General features: G+C 47.8%; 1 protein-coding gene across 1 annotated transcript in view; it reads left to right on the top strand.

Moving 5' to 3' along the window:
- The window catches only part of GALNT12 (polypeptide N-acetylgalactosaminyltransferase 12), a 648,514-nt gene that overhangs the window by 337,310 nt on the left and 289,597 nt on the right, over positions 1-21,607 (top strand). The window contains exon 4 of the mRNA XM_086965330.1: positions 19,612-19,797. Coding sequence (XP_086821456.1) covers positions 19,612-19,797 — 186 coding nt within the window. The remainder of the gene's footprint in view (positions 1-19,611; positions 19,798-21,607) is intronic.

Here is a 21,607-nt window from a genome sequence, read left to right as displayed (position 1 = left end):
TTTGTTAGGCACAGGAAGATTAAGTGATTTGCCAATAATCACAGGATGTTGAGCGTCGTTGCCGAGACTCGCTCCCGGTTCCTCAGCTTCGAGGTCGACAGCTCTCACCGTAAGGCTACATTCTCTCCCTTGCAAAAAAAAGTATTTTATAGTTATTCTTATTAACAAACAAAGGTCATACCACATTGTTTGTTTTGATACCTAATACACGTCATGTCTCAATTGCCTCTCTTCTCCCAGCAGATACAAGTAATTATTGCAATTTCCTCTTATCAATATTCCTCCTATAAGTGTCTATGGTCTCCAGCTGCTCCAGCAGGTATGCCGTTAGCCGTTCTTAGATATTCTTAGGTCTTGATGTGGGTGGAAGCTCTTCCTCATATGTTTTCAGTGTATCTGTGCTGTACACCATGTCCACTTTCCACTTTGATATATATGTTTTGCCTTACTCTCCCAGTGTAGTACCACTCTCCTGTTGGCTAACAGCAGAGCCACTGCTATGAATTTACACTGCTGTGGCTTTATAATTTTTAGTATGCCTAACAAACCTACTTTTGCCGAACATTCCTCATTACATTCAATCATGGAGTGTAACACGTCAATCACTTCTTCCCATTATCTTTGCACTGGCCCACACCTCTGTGCCAGATCTAGAAAGTCCCAGTCTGGCCTCCCACACCTACGGCATCTTGTGTATTCCCGCAGGCCATACCTGTAGCCGTGCAGGGTTGTACACCTGGTGTAGATTTTTGTAGTGTATAATTCTTAAGTTTCCACTGGGATTCAACGTTGGTGTTAGTGCACAGTAAAGTTCTCATTCTTCAAAACTTTTCGACTCTTCTAGCACTTGGTTCCAGCCCTTGCGTACTGCGCGCTCATTATGTGTATTCTCTATTTGCATTGCTCTGTACAGTTTTGTGACCGTATGTTTGGTAGTTAAGTCAGTGATCATTGTTTGCAGGGCGGACAGTGTCGGTGGCTCTTCTGGAAATGAGGGGTATAACATTTTATTTGTTGTTCAAAGTCGACAGTAGGTGAATCTAGACAGTGGTCTCTAATTCCTAATATGTATGATTTCTGTTGCATACAGAAACTTGCCATCTGGGTATAAATCTACTATTGCTACTAAACCCACTTATTTAACAATGCAAGACTCACTCTTTCTTGGGTTACTGGATATTACTGGTGCGTACATTGGAAGCTTATGGACTCTTTCCCCCATGGTGTGCCACTGTACATTGCAGCGCGTTAATCTCCGTAAGCAGGGTGTCTTTTTGTCGGTGTGGCAGCATCCTCTACAATAGGACAGGGTGTGTATCCTCCATCTCCAAGAATAAAACCAGTAAAGCACATATTGAGCTTGGGCGCATAGATAATATAAATAAAGGTCAGGTGCCGTGAAGCCACCTTGCTTATACCGTAACGTCATTTTGGTCCAGTCTATTCTGGATGGCTTCCTCACCCATGCTAGGGTAAACATGGGATGCGTAACTCCCTGAAAAAATGGGACAACATCACTGTTGGGCTATTCTTAAAAAGGTATAAGAATTTATGTAGAATGACCATCTTCATGATGGCTATCCTATCAGCCAATGACAGCAGTATTTTATTCCATCTTTCTATCTGATTTTCCGATCGCTGCACCATAAATTTCTCTCGCCACTATGTCAGGGTCCCTATGTATCCATATCCCCAGGTATTTTACCCTGTCTTTACTCCATCTTAGGGGGTATTCCAGTTGCTGGGGATCAGTGGCATTGGTTTGGTGGAGTATCGTGGATTTACCCCAGTTTATACCAAGGCTGGAATGTCCCGCAAATTTAATGTATTTTCTCAAAATGGGCAATAGATTGGTGTTTGGGTGGTGTACATAAATCACCTTATCGTCATCATACAGTGAGATACCTATTGGAGGTTGCTGGAATTTTAACGCCGCATCTACATGCTTTTACCTGATCTTTCATGCAAGTGGTTCAAAGGCAGCCGCAAATAAAATTGGTGAGAGAGGGCATCCTTGCCTCATACACTGATATGACTGTATCTGTTCTCATAAGTGTCAATTCACACAGGCTCTTGCCAGTGGTCGACATATAGGAGTTTTATCCATTTTATCAGTACCCTGGACATTCCCATTTGCTTTAAAACAGTGAAATGTTAGTCCCATTCTATCAAAGGCTTTGTCGGCATCAAGTAGCACCGCCACTGCCGTCGACTCGGGGTTTAATTGATGTTGCAGTGCGAATATCGTTCGTAAGTTATGTGAGGTGGAGCGTTCTGAAATGAAGCCTGATTGATCCGGCAAAAGTAGAGGTTGTTGCAAGAGTTGTAGTCTAGTGGGCAAAATGTATGCTACAATTTTAGGGTCTATGTTGACGGGCAATAGTGTGCGACAGAGTCGCATTTATTAGATTCCTTGTCCGATTTCAAGAGCGCCACTATCATAGCCTCTCTTAGCGTTGGTGGTATGGTCTGCCTAGTGTATGCTTCTTCGTACATCTGCAATCTGTACAGGCCTACTAGGTCTAATATTCTTTATAGAATTCACTGGTGAACCCGTCCGGTCTGGGCGCTTTGTTATTTGGTAGAGCCCTTATAGCTTCCTGTACCTCTTTTTTAGTGATCAGCTGTGCCAGGTATTTTCTCTGCCCCCAGAGACCCATAAGATCTCCACATCCTCTAGATATTCCTCCATCGCTGGTGCCCTCACCACCTCCCGGCATGCATAGAGATTCATATACTTCTGCAAATGTTTTTAGCATTCCTTTTGTCGTAGTAGTCCTCACCTTTGTTATTCATTATTTTTACAAAAGTCTGCAATTTGGTCTCCTGGCGTATGTTGTTGGCCAGAGTTCGGGCCGGTCTACTTCCCTCCCCATATGCCCTTGCTACGTCACATATTTTAATTTGCTGTCTGCAAATTCATTGTACTGTGTGAGGTGATTTCTAATATTGGCCAATGTATCCTTTCGACACGTGCGTTCGTATTCTGGCTGTTTATCTGTCAGTTCTGTAATTGTTTAAGTATACCCTTTAAGATGCCTGCACTAGTGCTGATACATATACTTCTTATGGTTGCCTTAAAGGCCTCCCACAGTATACCTGCTCTTTCCACGGAGCCCTTATTTACCTCGAAATATTCTTGTATGGCCTCCAGGTTTCTTTATATGTGTGGTCTAGTAAGTCTGTAACGTAAAACCTGCATATATATGGCGGGGGTATATGCGTTGGAACATAATACAGTCAATATTACTTGTTTGTCTGACAACATCCTGGATAGGTGTTGGACGTTCTTTACCCAGTTACTGGTGCCACCAGTCACCAGCCAATAATCCAGTCTGAACCAGCTGATAAGTACTGTTGTATGTATGTGCCTTCTCGTCCATTTGGATTGTGCAGTCTCCACATATCTACCATGTGAAATTCGTCCATGCCATCAAGCATAACCTTTGCCTTTTGCCTGTTGTGCTGCATTGTCATGCTTGATCTATCACATGCTGCTTCCAGGGCGACGTTTGGGTCCCCACCCCATATGATCTCTGTCTCTGGGAGTGAACGTAACTTATTCCATATAGTTGTGTAAAATCCAGGAGCATCCGTATTGGGGTCTGTACATGTTCACTATTGTTACACTTTAAAAAAAATGTTTTTATTACATTTTCCAAGTTGCGCACAGAAAAGCATAACGCAGCACAGCCCATAAATGCATGGCATTGTCAATAAGCATATGTACATCTGAATGTCATGCTAACAATTGGTATCTAAAGCAGAGGGCGAACATACATTTGCATGCGGAGTCAGGTGGGTGCAGAATTCCGCTAATTACAAGTACAACATGGTGGATTCATCCTTACCTCTACCTTGCCCATATGTTGACAGATTATTACATATGTCCTTATTTCCTCTGTACCCCAGTTTAATTGTCCTGCCCAACCACCCCAACCAACATGCACAAGTTCAGTCCGAGTGTTCCCACAAATATTTAACTAGAGGTTCCCAGATTTCTCTGGGGCGAGACGAGGCAGGCAGGAGTTCCGCTTAGATTGATAGCTGGTCCTTACAATAAATAAAATCTGATAGCCAGTTCTTGAATTTAGGGGCTCGCCCTCTGCCCCATCTACATGCCACCCTACGTTTGGCTAATAACAGTCCCATTGCAGCAAGCTTTCTATGTGGTGTCTGTATTTCAGCTGTGTAGCCTAGGAGCGCAAGCATGGGGGACACAGGAAGAGGGACGCCAATCATTTTGGACAATGCAGCAATCACTTCCTGCCAGTATCCATAAACTTAGCAGCATTGCCATGCGAGGTGCAGAAAACCTACTCCCTCTCGCCGGCACATTTCACAGCTGTCATAATTTCTCCGTTTATATTTGCATAACCGCACAGGTGTATAGGAAGTTCTATGCAAAAACTTAAAGTGTATGATCATCAAGCAGCTGCTCGCCATGATGGCATCTGTCTGTGTGCAGCAGTATGTCCATTGCTCGTCTGTCAATGGCATATCAAGGTCCTGGTCCCATGCTTTCCTAGACCCATGTTTTGACTGTGGTTTTTCCAGCAGCGCTGTGCGGTAGATGCTGGACAATGCATGTGCTGGCCCTTTCATTTTCAACACAGTGTGCAACATATCCAGCGTGGGGGGTTCTTGTGTGAAACCCGGGATGTTGGCCCTGACTTTGTGCTTCAACCCTATATATAAAAAGACCTCCAGCTGAGCGACATTATCCCCGGTCAGTAGCTCTTGCCGATCCTTGATTGTGCCCTCTTGGTAAAGGTCGCCCTAAACGTGAAGGTTTCTTCTACGAAGCATCTTGCGGCACACAGCCTCATGAGTAACCGGTGTGAGCCGGAGGTATGGAAGTGGCACAAGTAGGGAGTATAGCACAGGTTTACGCACTATTTTAGCTAGGCGCTCCAATGCTTGGTTGGTACAGGTTACCGTGTGATGGGCGACTCCCTCTCTAGGGACCCGTGTTCCCAGGAAGGAGGTTGAGGGCTTGGGCTCCATGTATCCCTGCTCGATTGCCAGATGCGGCATAAATGGCGGTGGATGGAGCCAGTATATCGCATAGCGGGCTTGGGCGCTAAGGAAATACAATTCCATGTCTGGGGCCTCAAACCGCCCACTAGAGAATGGCTGCTCATAGTCTACCATCCCACTCGGGCTGTTTCCCTCCCCAAGTCAGTCTGATAAGTAACGATTGGAGGGTATGAAAGAAGGGGAGTCCCAGATTATAGGGTATGTTAGTGAATAAATAAATTATTTTGGGTAATATGATCATTTTCATCAATCCCAATCAGCTAGTGAAAGTGACAATGCGATCCAGCGAGTCACCCATTTGGGAATCATTTTGATGGCTGTGCCATAGTTTGCGCAGAGCGTTTCCTCTTTGTCTTTTGTTATCAACACACCTCAATATTTTATTTCCGACTCACACCATTTCAGTGGAAATTCTAGAAATAATTTAACAGTGTTGGGCGTGAGAGGAAAGATCTGTGACTTACCCCAGTTAATGCTTATCCAAGATAGGGCACCAAACCTAATAAACTGTTGAAGAATGATATTGAGACTAATGCGTGGTTCTCGTAGATAGAGGGTGATGTTGTCAGCATACAATGACACTAATATCTGTTGCGAGGGGTATTGTATAGCATATGCTCTATGGTGTTGCAGTAGCTTTGCTGCAAGAAGCTCAATGGCCAGGGCAAAACGCAGCTGCGAGAGAGGGCAGCCTTGGCGGGTGCCTCTCGAAATGGGGATCGAGGTTGAGTATAAGCCGTTAATCTGTATAGTGGTTTCGGGCTGAGAGTAGAGTAGTCTTATCCACGCCAAAAAAGGCTGGGGAGGTCCATTCTGCCCAATATTGTGAACATGTAGTCCCATTATAGGAAATCAAGGGCTTCTACCTCAGTTGAGTATTCAATATAAGTTGTGCTCTCCGTTGCGGGGGGACTACTTGTCGGTGGATTGTGTAGGTTAATGGCGCTCCTGGGAAATACGCAGTGAGTATGTACAATTATGATTGCGGTGCATAAGGGTGGGGAGAGCCACCCTCCTCCCCAATGTGTGGATAAATACTAATAAACCAAAACAGTCCCTTGCACACGCTGAGAGTATATATTATGTATCATTGACAATAATAAAAAACACTCTTGTTCCTCCAGTAAAACAGTCACTTAAGTTTAATCTTGAGATCCTTAGCCAACATGTGTTGCGCTTAATTGATTGCGCAGCGACTTCTTCAGGGCTCTAATCTCTTTGTATGGATCCTCAGTTCCGGTTGTATTTCCAACCCTGACTGGGTTCTATTACTCCAGTGGTATTTGCACAGTAAAGGGCAACAGTGATTACTGTGTCCAAGATGTAGTGTACTCCAGAATTATTTTTTGTGGATCTTGCATGTATAAGTCATAAATCAATCATGACGAATGACGACGTGGTATAGTAAAACCTCTTTGGGGGCTAAGTGAGTCCATCTTGCCAGAAACCAAGTCTTTGCTGGCTTAAACACAAACCCTCTGTTCAGTAGCAGGGCTGCCGTCGGCGTGTCCGCAGAAGTATGCTAATACTTGTCTGTTTTTTGGGGGGTCATTTAGTTCCCGGACATTCCCGGTGATCACCGCAAGAGGTTCTAGTCATTGGGAGTTTTTTATTTGTGTATCAGTGCCGTGTGCACATCCTTAAGTTTATCCTGTCCTTCATACATGTACCATCTTTGTGCATTTTTTGTACTTTTTCGGCAATGACCATCAAATCTAACAACCCCCTGCCCCCCACTTAAGCATCCCGTTCATGCCAGAGATCTCCCTGTGTAACATATATACGGCTACTCATGGCAAATCCATTAACTCAGAACTGCTGATCAGTGCCATACAACTTTTAACAGTTTTGTGGTACGCCCACAGGGGAGCACCTACAAGTCCCAACTCACACCCCTTTGAACGGAGACCAACACTCTAATCACAACAGTGAGTCCCATTTACTCTACAAGCCTAATACCTTCTTGTTATGTTAGTTCCTTTATACCTACAATTAACAGGATTATGTACAACATGTCAATTTTCAGTCAGTCTTACACTTAATTACATGCGCTCACTCCGGCCTTAATGGCCTCTCACCGCTACATGACTTGTCCGCCACCACCTTACTGGACACCTTGTCTTTGCAGTCATTTCAGCATTTAGCACTTGGTTCAGGCTCAGAACAAAATATAAGCTATCGGCCCCACCTGGTTCCGCTGGAGGAGTCTTTTAATCTTCATCTCTTTTGACATTTCCTGTCTCTGTCTTTCTAGGTTTAAAAAACAAAATTCTGCCTTTATTAGCAATCATATAACATACAAAATAAAGGCTTTATTATTCACATGGCAGTTTGCACAGATTGAATAGTCTACTTCTCTAAAGGTCCCATAAATGTAGTACACAACACAGAAAGAGAAACAAGAACACATGGCAACTCACAAGGGCAGAGACGACAATGAAAAAAGGAATCCGGAAAAAGGGAGGTCTTTCGTTGCAGTCCATAGTCAGTCATATTTATGTCCCACTGGGTCATCTTGACATCTGTGTGAGTACTGTGCCTAGCGGCGACACCTTTCTTCTCCGTTGAACTAATGTCCAAAACTGCTCCATTGATTATTATCTAGACATTAATTCCTATTGTGCCTGGTCCGTTTTCGCAAGCAATAAATCGGGTTATTTGCTGAGGGAGGCTTATGTCTGGATTGCCTTGCCTGGGGTGGTTAGGGTAGCCTCCATCTGGAGTGGGTGCTCTTTGATCCTCTGTAGATTTTAAGTAGTCCCCAATGGTTCTCAGATGTCTCAGGGGCAGGATTTCGGTGGCATCAAATCCCAATAACACGAGAGTTGGTCACTACAGTAAGCTGCATCCATGAGCCAATCCTTCTCTGTACGTGATAGTCATCTGCCCCATACCATGGCTACTCTTTCACCAGGAGCGTGGCCACCAATCTACGTTTCGTGGGTGGCACCTCTTTTATGTACCCTAGAAGGCCAAGCAGCGGTGTACCCTCAAGACAAAACTCCCACCACGCCCTGGATGTGCGCAAACGACACGGACCAGTACCTCGCAACCTCAGGGCAGGCCCATGCCAGGTAAAGGAAGTCTGCCCACAGAGCCCTACAGCTAGGGCAGCTCTCAGTGTGTCTTTCAGAGTTAGTTCATCAACATAATCCATGGCCGCACCGGCGTTTCCAAGATCTTTTCTTTGCCCTTGTATGTTATCTTCAGCCTCGCCAGATACAGCATAGCATAGGTTATCTCCGCTTTTTGCAGGTGCTTTTTAACTGGCAGATATTCCTTCCTCGCCGCTTGCACCGACATTGTGAAGTCTGGGAAGAAGGTAATTACGTTCCCTTGATGACTTATGTGTCACTGTCTCTGTAGTTTAAAAGTCTTGCGATAATTGGTTGTGGTGACACTCCTGTGGGGGTGTCTTGGTGGCAGGGATCTTTGAGCATGCTCTACCACTAGCATTTGTGACAGGGGCTCTTCGCCAAAGATCTCCTTTAGCATGCTTTCAACGTATGTCTCTATTTTCCCCCTGTTCGTCGACCCTGGGACACTCATAATTGTTTCTCCTGGGTCTTCTTTTTTGGCTTGTAAAAGGGCGAGCACTTTTTCCATGTTGAGGCATTTCTTATTTAGATATTGTGTAGTGTTGTCATTTTTAGATGGTCTTTGCTCCACTTCCGTTAATCTGCCCACATGTTGATCCATTTTGGCTGTCATGTTATCCATCCACAGGTTCAAGAAATAAAGGTTGCCATCTATGGATTGGAAGCTTTGGTGCATCGCAGCCAGCGTTGCCTCCAGTGCACCATTAGGTTGGAGGTGCACCTCCATATCTGACTCCTTTGCAGCCTCTCACTGTGTTTTTGGGTTTAAATGTAAGCCTGGGCTGTATTTTATCCGTTCTCCCCATGTTGGCTCTTTGCTTGAGCTTTTGCACTTTTTTTGTAGTAGTTGTAGAAGTTTCTTGCTCTTTTGCACTGATCAATTCGCAGTGCACTGCTCCAAGTTCTACTTCACTGTGCACCTCCTGCTAGTGTGCTCTAATCAGCTGTTTTCTTTTAAAGTTCGCAATTTGCTTCATTTATCTGCTTGTCCAGGTACTTCGGTCTCTTCATTTTGTTATCTGCTCCCTGTTGACTTTGGGCTTTAGAATTAGTGTTTCTGCGGTATTTATTTGCGTCACTCCATTGCAGTGGCCTGTTCTACCGTCGTTTAACCTCCCAAATTCCATCTACTTGGGCTGAGATATTGTAATTGCCTCCGGTGTTGTAGTATTCTGCCACACGCACCTTCTTTTCATTTTGTCATGCCTTGCAGCATAGTCCGTTCGCAACTTGGCTTCTCAGCTCATTGCCTAGTGCGTGGCAGGGACCCTTGCACCCGTTTTGCTTCGAACTCACTCATCCGTTAATATGTACCTTTTGATTTGGTGCGTTTATGCATCCTTACTCACTGCCTTCCCTGTCCGGTCGAGTGCATCGATCCCAGGGGTCTCACACAGCCAGCGCTTGGCATCCCACGACCGCCGCAGGGTTCAGTCATCTCAGTCCTGCCTCTAGATTTTTCGGGCGGCATCTCTTCTCACTTCAAGTCTGCTGTGCTGGAGTTAGCGTAGTAATCTTCCCTGCCGCTGCTCTGGCTCAGGCTCACTCTGTTAATTATAGCTTCCTATCTTATGGTCAAAGGTGTTTCCTCCCCTCCTAGAACGTGGTGGCGGGTATATCCGGATCTCCCTTGCCTTTATCCGTCATTTGTTCAGTGGGAGTTAGATCCAGGCATTTTTCTCTTTGGGTCTCAGCGGGTCAGTGCCGCCATGTTGTTTTATGCGGCCCACTTAGGTGCTCCGTCATGCCTGTTTTAGATGCCAGTTTCAGTGGTAGTTCTCAAGGATGTTCTCCTGCTATAAGCCTCTGCATCTTCTATGAGCTTTACAGATCGCAGCTCATCGAGTTTTGGTATCCACTTGTAGGATAATGTCGGATGTCAGGCTCACGGCCGGCAGAGCAGCACTAGAGCGCACCCATTTTGCTGTGGGCTCTCATGCCCCATAGACAAGTTTTTTTGTGCTTGTATTTCTTGCCATCACAATTCTTTGCATTTTTTTCCTATTATCATCACATACAAAAAGAAATCCTAGTTTTCTATGAACTCTTATTACCTTTGTCTTTGACGATACTCACTGTTTTCCAGGTTTCACCTTTTCATTCATCAGTTCGACTGAGACTTTATGCTCTCCTCCTGTTTTGATACATGGCCAATGTAAGTATGACATTTAGAAAATGTGATTCTCGCCTTTTCAGAGGTTTATTCAACAAGTACACTGGATTAGTAAGGCTATGCTCCTTGTGTCCTCCTTTGGATAGTCGTCTACTCTGCCCATGACTGTTATGGCCTGGTACTACCTATACCCCCTCCTCCCTTATCAAGATCCAGATAATGTCATAACAAGAGTTTTTGGATGAGGGGGTCATAAATAACCCGGCCATATTTATTAACATAAAAATTCAAACAAAATTAATATTTACAATATTTACAAAATACGCAGAAAACTTAGAATGACATTGATTACATTGGTAAGTACAGATGTCAGATGGCTAACCTTAACATAACTCTAATAAAAGTTAGTCCTATCTGAATCTAAAACATATCATCAATAATCATAATAGCAGTTACTTTTCTGCGTATCCCTATTCGAGCCTACTGCAAGGTCAATAACTGGTGTCAGATCCTTATCAAATTATGCCCGCCCTCCCACTGGAGAGCGCATGCGCACAGGGCCCGTTCACCGTAAGGGTACCCTCCCCCCCAGCTGCCCATGTACGCTCTGTATATTATCTCCATAAGGGGCCCTTGCAGTTTTGCGCCCTTTACCAGCGCCATTGTACATGTGCGGGGTGGCCAACCAGCCTAGGTAAAGCGTAACTCCCCACTCCCCCGCACCCATCCAGCCAACTGGCTGTAACTGCCCCTGGAGTTCTAGGAGCGACCACTTGTCTCTCCCCCTTGGGCGACGCCATTCAAGAATGGCGCCACCCTCTAAGGACCTTAAATTTACTGCTCACCAATCATGACCTTACCGCCTGACCAAGGATTTGCACTAAATACGACGATAGATGACCTGTAAAAGGAAGACACTTCTCCAAGATATAGACAGAAAATTATTGAAAACACATCACAACTACCCATGTCCACCTGTAAAGAAAACAAAGCATACACCAGTAAACATTTGATTTAGGGGATGGTGGGTTGGGAAATAAATTTACAGACCTGGCAGGCTGGGGGAGCGAGGAGCAAAGAGGAAGGCTCCTCTGCTCCCCAGCTTTTTATGCTGCCTTTCCCGCCAGGTCAGATCTAACCGGCCTGGCATCGCCCCCAACGCGTGACCCGTGATCTTAATCACTTCCGGGTCACGTCCAGGGCCTTGACCAATTGCGATCGAGGCGTGCCTGTCGCGTCACTATTGTGCGCGACAGGCCCGCCTCTGTGGTCGTCAGTGGCCGGCATGACCGCCATACTTTCGGCGTGTCCGATGCCGGCCCCGCCTGTCTCATCTTGGTTCATTATTTTTTCTGGGCAGGGGTGTACACTTTTAAACCTTGCAGTGCAGATCTCCCTAAAACTGCAACTCTGCATTCAGTGTTTCATGGGAGCCTCTGCTCCATAGTGAAACTATCTTATGAGGGCAGCTGCTCTAATGTTCTGGGAGGTTCTGGCTAAGATGTTCTTTCCTTTTCATGTATCTGTGTGGCACAGAAGTGGTCCATGCTCATGATACCTTACCTTCTGGTAACATGTTTACTGCTGCGCTCAGTCTGGATATTGCAGCAGCTTTTTTTGTCCTGGCCCATACCTTCACTTTTATTGTCCCACGTCTCAGAACTGTGTTGTGTACGACATGGACTGCCAGCACAAATTCTCCCTTCCTCCCCTCACTCCCGTCTTCCATGATTCCCTACCAGAAAGTCGACTTGGACCTCCCTTTTGTCTTCACCTTTCCAAAATGTCCACCTCTGCATTTTCTCAACAATCAAGTCACAATCCATCATAGGCTTTCAGTGTTCTGTTCTGTACAGGGCCAAACTGCGTTGAAGCAGGCAGTTAGTAAGTGGACAGTTTGTCATTTTTTCCCCTCTAAAGATGAGTAGCAGTACAGAAGACTTCATGAGGCCCATTCTATGGAGGCCAATTCTGCAAATGAGCACTCTTAGTTAATCACCCTGGTGGATATATGGAGGGCTGCCACATTGTTTTCGGCCCACACATTACACCAATGAAATCTGTGTTGCTCAAACTTAATTACCCCTCCTTAGGATCACTTGCAATTAGATAAAGAGTTCGAGAAATCCCCTTAGTTCTTTGATGTTGGTTCCTAAAACACCTCAGCAAGTGTGACTTGCAGTGCATTTGTGATCTATTTAAAATGTTTTGAAAAGATCCTGACTTTGAAAAGCAAGATACTAGTTGTCTACTGAGTGGGTCTTCCTCCGATGCATAGCTGCTCTCCTATCCACTCCGATACTTTGCAGGGAGTGTTGTTGGATCAGACACACTTCTTATTCAATTGGAATGGCATGGAGAGCGGGGAGTTGTGGGATTTGTTTCATGCAGAACTTTAAATTCTTTGAAAGGCACATCATCCTTTTCTGGAGCAGTACTTTGCATTTACATTTGGTTTTAGGCGACTAAGCTTGGAGGCAGAACCTTGGTGTCCAAATGAGATTTTGTTGAACATTCATTATTTGTAGGTGTGTGGCAGTGAATCTTGCCATTGATTGAAGCTTAAGAATCTTTAAAATTTGGATATCAGAACTTAATTTGTCTTGGTTTTGTGACATGATATAGTGCTGCTTAATTTAACAATCATTTTCTTAAAGATGAAGGGAGCATCTGAAAGAAACAGGTTTGTGTTAGATTCCTTACCTTAGAATATCCCCAGGTGTCAGACTGGATCCGGAAAGTTTTGCGTAGCAGTACCCCTGCGCGTCGGTAGGCGTCTTCTGCGGCTCCGCATCCGTCGTCTGCGTCGTTGGCGATAGGATGACGTCAGAGTACTTAGGCGCCGCCCTCGCACGCTGACATCCGTTCTTCTTTTTTCCACGCCAGCAAGCGCAGATCTGGAAAAAGCAGTACTCCTCAGTCACTTTTTGACTAACTTTTTCGATCTTTTTGATCCTGTTTCGAGTCGTAAGACTATCAGTGCCGGTAGGGATGTCTGGGTTCAAGCCCTGTGCCAATTGCAACCGACTGATGTCGGTTACCGACCCCCATCACCAGTGCCTGTATTGCCTTGGGGCCGACCATGACGACAAGTCGTGCCCCGACTGCTGGGCCTTGACGTTGAAGGCTAGGCGGGAGCAGTCCCGTAAGCACCTCGAGCTCTGGCAGTCGGCCTCGTGCTTTTCACGGTCCAGGTCGAGGAGGAGGTCGAAGGACCGGTCGCGGGGCCACAGTCATCGAAGCTTGGCGAGTCGACACCATTCGTCGGGCTCCAAGTCCTCAGGTAAGAAGCAGAAGAAGTCGAAGAGATGACATCGCTCTTCCGACTCCCACCGACGCTCGCACAATGCGGCTGGGGGTTCGGGGACACCGCCCAACACGGCTGTGCCAGAGCTTCAGGCGCCGCTGCCAGCTCCATACCCGCCGGTCCCTGGACTGAACGTGACGCCGGAGGAAATCGATGCCTTCCTCATGGCCATGAGGTCGCTCTCTCCTTTGTCGGGTCGTGCTGTGGCGCCTTCGGGCCCCGCGGCCTCGACTGGGAGCCCAAGCGGGCCGGGTGCTTCGGCCCCTGCGGCGTCGACGACTCCTGCCCTGACGCCGTAGGGCCCCACCGGACCCGGTTCGCCGCTGGTCGACCTTACGACCCCTCTGCCGACGCAGTCCCAGGACGACGTTGTCCCCTGTCCCTCCCTCGGTCCGGATCCAGAGCAATTCTTCTATGATCCGGCCCCATCCTTTGAACCTGACTATCAGGAGATGGGTGGCGAGGGGGATTGGGAGGGGCCTGAGGACCCTCTGGCACGAGAGTGCCAGTCCTTTTAGGACTGGGCAGTGGATCTAGGGGAGGGCAGTGGTTTGGACACTTCGCCCGACACTGGCTTTGTCTCCCCTCCTACCGTGGCTACGGAGGAGGGGGCTGCTTACAGCGTGGTGCTGGCGAGGGCGGCCAAGGCCTTGGGTCTTGAGCTCCCCGTTGCGGCCATGAGGACTAACCTCACCGATGTCCTTAAACCGCAGGCAAGCTCTTCGGAGCCTCTACTGCCGTTTAATGAGGCCCTTACTGACGTTCTGTTTCGCACTACTGTAGATCAGAATGTGGACAGGCGCCACCGCCCGGCCCCGGGCGACCCTAGCTTCCTGCCCACCCACCCCACCCCCGAGAGCCTGGTTATCCAGGCCTCTAACTCCTAGACCGCATTCCAGACTGCACCACCTGAGCGGGAATCCAAAAGGTATGAGCAGCTCGGTAAGAAGCTGTTCTCCTCACTTTGTCTGGGGTTGCGGTCGGTCAACACCGCTAGCCTTTTGGGCCGTTATACCAACTCTCTGTGGGACACTGTCGCGGACGTGCAGCTAGCTTGCCCGGAGGAGGCCCGGGTCAAACTTGCTCAAGCCCTTGCGATTTCCACGACGGTGGTGGTTCGCCGCCTGAGGTGCCGGGTTTTTAGGGACCCGGTGGTGACAGGGGACCACACCCAAAGACCTCTGAGTTCTCCCTGTTCTGGACTTACAGAAACACAGAGTCTTCTAGTTGAAGTCAGGGATCGAGTTTTATTGGCTGCAACCAAGTAACATGTGTCCTAGAAGTACGACAGCACGGGCCGTAAGTTCTCAGGAGACTGTTCGTTTTTACAGAACCAGCCTTCTCCTTATATACATAAATAACAGCTGCAGGCAAGAATTCTTGAGTTTATGATATGGCTATACACATATTTCGACAATAATACAAAGAGCGAAGTCATGCTGGTCAGCACATATTTTAGATGTCCAGTTTGTGATGGATTACCCCGCCAGATCCAGAATTTCCCATCAGATATCGATGAAACACCAATAAGGTCGAGCACCCTCCCATCATAAAACGGGTCATAAACAAGAATCATGGACAGGTGTATGTGTATGGAAAACAGGGTCTGTATGTAGTGAATGGTTTATGACATGTTGTGGCTTGATGATATCTTGCTCGGCCACTGGGCGAGGAGCTGCCCGAACAGGCTTGGCTGGAGGCAGTGGAGTCAGCTCGGCCAGGTCATGGGGAAGTCAGCTACGGTGGACGTGTCCTTTTAGATCAAACTCGGTCTTAATCAATTGACTATATGAGGGCAAGTCATAAGATGGATGCCGTTTACAAAATGGAGTCTGCGGGTTCGAGACGGAAACCATGATCTAAGGGTGTTAGCATCACTCAATCATGACGCAAATGCATAGGGATAATGTCCTAATCATTACCGGTTCGTAGATACCAAATTCGTCATGGTACGACGATATTTTATAATACGAGTGTTGGACCTCGATATCTGTGAAACAGCAGGGTCCAAATTTACAGTACCACACGCCACGCCTGGCTGAGATCCGCCACCTTTTCGGCTGATGTCCAGAATTCCCTCATGGACATGCCGTTTGAAAGGCAGACAGTGTGCTTGAGCGTTTCAAGGACTTCAGTGCTACGGCCAAGTCCTTGGGCCTGTCGGGGCAAGTGCCAGCAAACTACTGCCTTTCGCTCCTTTCGTGGCAAAGGAAGGGGCGCCCCCTCACGTCCTGCCAGCCACGGGCCGCAGACTAACATCCAGCACGGCGTCGGACGTGGTAACCGCCGTGGCCGTGCCAGGGTACAGCAGCGAGGCCATTCCACATCCACCCCCGCAGCATCCACCTCAAAGCCTTCCTAGTCTGAGCTTTCAGGCCCATTCGTCGCTAGTGGGGGGCAGAGTTCGCCATCACCTCCTCCACTGGCGCTTTGTCACATCCGACAGGTGGGTGCTGCAAATCTTCCGATGGGGCTACTCCCTCCCCTTCGAGGCGACTCCTCCAGCCATGCCACCGCAGTACCACCGCGTGTCGGGGGATTACTTGCAACTTCTGTAAGAGGAAGTTACGGCCCTCTTGGCCAAAGGGGCCATCGAGCGCGTTCCCGGGCCAGAAGTAGGATGTGGTTGTTACTCCCACTACTTTCCGGTTCTCAAGAAGGGCAAAGGGGGCCTCCGCCCTATTTTGGACCTGCGGAACGTCAACTGCTTCCTCCGGAAGGAGAAGTTCAAGATGCTGACTTTGGCTCAGGTCTTATTTGCCCTAGACCCAGAAGACTGGATGGTAGCGTTGGACTTGCAGGACGCATATTTTCACCCCGCCGTCCTGCCGGCCCACCGGCGTTACCTGCGGTTCATGGTAATCCGCGAGCACTTTCAGTTTACCGTGCCCCCCTTCGGCCTTATCAGCGCCCCTCGGGTGTTCACGAAAGTGATGGCGGTGGTCGCAGCCCATCTGCACAGATTAGGGGTGTCAGTCTTCCCCGATCTCGACGACTGGTTGTTGAAGGCGGGCTCGCCCCAGACAGTCGTCAGCCACCTCCAGACTACGGCCGACCTCTTGCACCTGCTGGGGTTCTCCATCAATGTGCCGAAGTCACACCTGTGTCCCTCTCAGAAGCTCCTCTTCATCGGAGCGGTTCTGGAGTCGGCGCAGTTTCGGGTATATCCTCCCGAACAGCGGGTTCGGGATGTTCAGGCTCTGATTCCGATCTTTCGGCCTTTATCCCGAGTCTCGGTCAGGTTGACGCCGCGGCTTCTGGGGCTGATTGCCTCCTGCATCCTTCTGGTGCATCACGCCAGGTGGCGGATGCGGGCTCTGCCGTGGGACCTGAAGTTTCAGTGGGCCCAGCATCAGGGCAACCTGTCCGACCACGTCCTGATCTCGGAGGACACTGCGAGACAGTTGCAGTGGTGGCTCACAGACCGCAATTGGGTCAACAGCAGATCCCTCTCCCTACCCCAACCGGAGCACGTAGTAGTGACGGATGCGTCTCTCCTGGGCTGGGGGCCACATGGGAGAGGCGGAGATCAGAGGCCTCTGCTCTCCAGCGGAGTCCCGGCTTCATATCAACCTTCTGGAGCTGCAGGCGATCCGACTTGCACTGACGGCATTCCTTCCCTCTGTCTGGGGAAGTGTAGTGCAGGTGTTCACGGACAACACCTCCGCCATGTGGTACTGCAACAAACAGGGCGGGGTGGGGTCGTGGACCCTTTGTCAGGAAGCTCTGCGACTCTGGCAATGGCTGGAACACCAGGGCGTCACCCTGGTGGTTCAACACCTGGCAGGTTCCCTGAACGCCAGAGCGGACGAACTCAGCCGCCGGTGCATGATGGATCACGAATGGCATCTGAACTCGGACGTACCGCAAGGCCTCTTTCAGCGATGGGGAGAGCCTTGGTTAGATCTATTCGCCACCGAAGAGAACGCGCAATGTCATCAGTTCTGCGCGTTGGAATTTCCAAGGCGGCACTCGCTCGGAGACACTTTTCGTCCTGAGTGGAGTTGCGGTCTGTTGTACGCCTTTCCGCCTATACCACTTCTGATCAGAGTGCTGAAGAAGATCAGGCGCGACCGGGCCCAAGTCATCCTTGTGGCTCCGGACTGGGCACGAAGATACTGGTACCCCGAGCTACTCAGCCTGTCAGTCGATCCCCCGATTCGTCTGCCTCTCCAGGAGGACCTTCTGTCGCAGCAGCAAGGGACGGTCCTCCTCCCGAACCTGTCCAGTCTCCACCTCCATGCGTGGAGATTAAGCGGCGACAGTTGAGGCCATTTGACTTGCCTCCTGAGGTCTGTGATGTGATTCTGGCAGTAAGTCGTCCCTCCACAAAATCGGTATACGCCTGCAGGTGGAACAAATTTGTGGCATGGTGCACAGCAAAGGCTGTGGACCCCCTTTCTGCCCCCCTTTCAGAGGATCACCTCTTTCTTCTTTCTCTTGCCCAGCAGGGCTCTGCTCTGGGCACTATCAAGGGCTACCTCTCTGCCATTTCAGCCTTTTTAAGGCTACCTGATCGGCCTTCTCTTTTCAAGTCCCCTGTTGTCAATAGATACTTGAAGGGCATCACTCACATGTTTCTTCCTGTTCCTTTCGTGATGCCTCAGTGGGACTTGAACCTTGTTCTTACTTATTTGATGTGCGCTCCTTTCAAGCCACTTCACAATTGTCCTCTTCGTCTTCTCTCTCTTAAGACTGCCTTCCTGGTTGCCATCACCTCTGCCAGAAGAGTGAGTGAGCTCCAGGCTCTTTCTTCCAAACCTCCTTTCCTTTCTGTCCATCCGGACAAAGTTGACTTGAGAACGCGTCCCTCTTTCCTGCCCAAGGTAGTCACAGCCTTCCACATCGGGCAGACCATCACCTTGCCCATCTTCTTTCCTCCTCCGCATCCCTCGAAAGAGGAAGAGAGGCTCCACCGCCTGGACCCAAAACGTGCGCTCTCATTCTATCTGGACCGCACACGCCAGTTCTGGGTGGACGACCAGCCCTTTGTTGGTTACGTGGGCGCTAAGAAGGGACAAGCGGTGCACAAACGGACCATCTCTCGGTGGGTCGTGTTGTGCATCAAGGTATGCTACTCTTTGACTAAAAAGGAGCCTCCTGTTGGGCTGAGGGCCCATTCCACTCGGGCCACAGCGGCTACTATTGCCCTGGGTCGGGGAGTCCCTTTGAAGGACATATGTCAGGCAGCTATGTGGGCCTCGCTGCACACGTTCGCTAGACACTACTGCCCGAACAGCCAAGTTTGGAGAGATGGCTTTTTCGACAATTCTGTTCTCCAGGACTTTCTGGTGTGATCATTGGTTCGCAGACCCACCCCGGGAGTTGGTATTGCTGGGGTATCTATTCTAAGGTAAGGAATCTAACACTAACCTGTTTCTTTCAGATGCACGAGTTACTTACCTTCGGTAACGATATATATCTGTAAGAAACAGTAGTTAGTGTTAGATTCCTTACCGCCCCACCCATCCTCCCCGTTCTGCGAACCGATATCTAGGGTTAAGGTTCTTCCCTTTTGAGGGCCCTAGTTTCATGGCACCAGTGTCTGTTTTTATCATGGCTCTGCTTCCTGGCGCGGAAAAGCTGTGTATAAGAACTGACGTCACCCCGGCGCCAACGACGTAGACGACGGACGCGGAGCCGCAGACGACGCCTACCGACGGGCAGGGGTACTGCTATGCAAAACTTTCCGGATCCAGTCTGACTCCTGGGGATATTCTAAGGTAAGGAATCTAACACTAACTACTGTTTCTTACAGATATATCGTTACCGAAGGTAAGTAACTCGTGCATTAGGCATTTTGTCAAGTTTCCTTACTGATAGGGATGAAACTTTAGATTTGCAAATATGATAGAGATAAAATGCTTGCCAACTGTGTACTCTGTAAGTAACGTTGAATTTTTCAAGCATGTAAGATAAAGTTAGTGAGAAGTCAGTGGTGTTCACTTTATAAATATACATACGTTTATTGATTATGCCTGATTAGAAACATCCATGAGGTGCTTTCTTTCTAAGTAACCAATTTCTCCATGTTGATATTTTTTAAATTCTAGAATCCGAGAAGAAGAGACTGCAGTGGTGTGTCCAGTGATAGATGTCATTACTTGGGATACATTTGAATATCTGGGGAATGCTGGAGAGCCACAAATTGGTGGTTTTGACTGGCGATTGGTCTTCACTTGGCACATAGTTCCAGAGAGTGAGCAAAAGCGAAGGCGATCCGAGATTGATGTCATCAGGTGAATTCCATAATATTCCGTACTATGGTCTCAAGTAAAAAGTGTGCCACGTATATTTCAAAGAAGTTCTTCTTTTATTACTCCATTTATGTTCATAAGACTATGATGCTGTCTTTCTAAGACGTGGCCAACCTTTGACCGACTCCTCCCCAGTTCATGAACCAACATGATGCAGGTGAACACATGAAGGCAGATATCATTTGGGGAGGAGGCTGGTGGAAGGAAGAGAAAATCCAACCTTTATTGCAAGCAAGACTTATTGGCTTTTCATTAATGTCCATGTTCATTAATTATCCCTTTGTCATGTGTTCCCTAAGAATCCATAGACTTGCTTGCAGCTGTCTTTCTTGTTTTTTTTGGGTTGGGAGGTTAAAATAGGTAATGGAATCAACAGTCTCACACCAGGAAAATTAATGATGTCCTTGTATAAATTTTAAACTTCAAGGAATTTTGACCAATAATCCCTGGAATCATTTTTTAACTGAAAGCAAATGGTAAACACTGATAAAAGTAGTTGGTCTGCAAATCAGTAACATGTAAAATGTACCCGAGGATGATGTATCATATCAACGAGTGTGCCAATTTAACCATGTCTTAGTTCAGTCAACACCGTTTAATTGTTATTCATAAGTGACTACATTGATTGCCAGTGTGCGAGCACATTTTGTTTAAGTCCTTGTGTTTTGCCCACAGGGCCTTTTAAAAAACATGACCTGTCAACTTGCAGAAGAAAGTCCATGATTACAAACCGGCTAGGTTACTTCCCCTCTGCTTCACTTGAAATCCTCAAAACCAAATATAGCTCACTTGGAGGAAGAGCTCTCTTTGCTGTGAGCAAAACTTTGGGACACTTGTCCCTTACGTATCTTAGATATGTAAAGTCATTCTCTCCAGGAAAAGCTAAAATACTGTCTCTCTTCCAATACTGCCATCCTCTGGAACCAGTTTGCTTTAATCTGTATCTTCTATGTTATCCAGAGGGTGCCCGGATGTCCTCTGAATTACCTCTGTGCTTTTAGAATATCTGTTCATTCATCTATCCCGCCTTCCCTCTTCATGTGTGACTAGAAAGAAAAGTGTTTTTCAAAGTGTGCATCACTGATTTTTCAGCTATAGAAATTGGTAGATCGAATATTTGCCTGCCATCTTCACACTAGGCCAGGGCATTGGATCAGAAAATATTCACAGACAGCACCAGGTTCGTTTTGACAGCAAGCATGTACCCAAACTTCAGTTTATATCTTCCATCATCACAGAGAAATTCCCAGTAATCATGAAGACCATCCACTCTGGGGCCCTGTCAGACCATTGCCCCCGCCACGCCTTTAACAAAGGTTCACCTCCTATCAGCAAAGCTCTTACCACCATCCTTAATACCTCCATCAATACAGCTATCTTCCGGGTGGCCTGGAAGCACACGTTGGTCAATGCCATCTAAAGAAGTCCTCAGCAGACTCAGCCAAGCTTGCGAACTACTGACGTATCTCTCTTCTACTGTACCCGCCCAAGGTCCTAGAAAAAAGTCATCAACGATGCCTCACCAACCACCAGCTTCTCAACATCACACAATCAGGATTTAGACCAAACCACAGTATGGAGATAGACCTCATCACAGCAATGGACAACATCCATATGATCCTCGACAGAGGACAAAACGCAACTCTCATCTAACTTGACCTCTGCAGCCTTCAACACGTAGCCTTCGACAAGCAACCTTCAACATCCTCCATCCTGATCAGACAACTTCACAAGAATGCCATCCAAAGACTCCCCTCCAGTGCATCTGCACCTTTTTCACCAGAAGAACAGT

The sequence above is a fragment of the Lissotriton vulgaris genome, chromosome 4_1, assembly GCF_964263255.1.
Source record: "Lissotriton vulgaris chromosome 4_1, aLisVul1.2, whole genome shotgun sequence".
NCBI lineage: Eukaryota > Metazoa > Chordata > Amphibia > Caudata > Salamandridae > Lissotriton > Lissotriton vulgaris.
The sequence above is the reverse complement of the archived record's forward strand: the minus strand, read 5'-3'. Positions and strand labels throughout refer to the sequence as shown.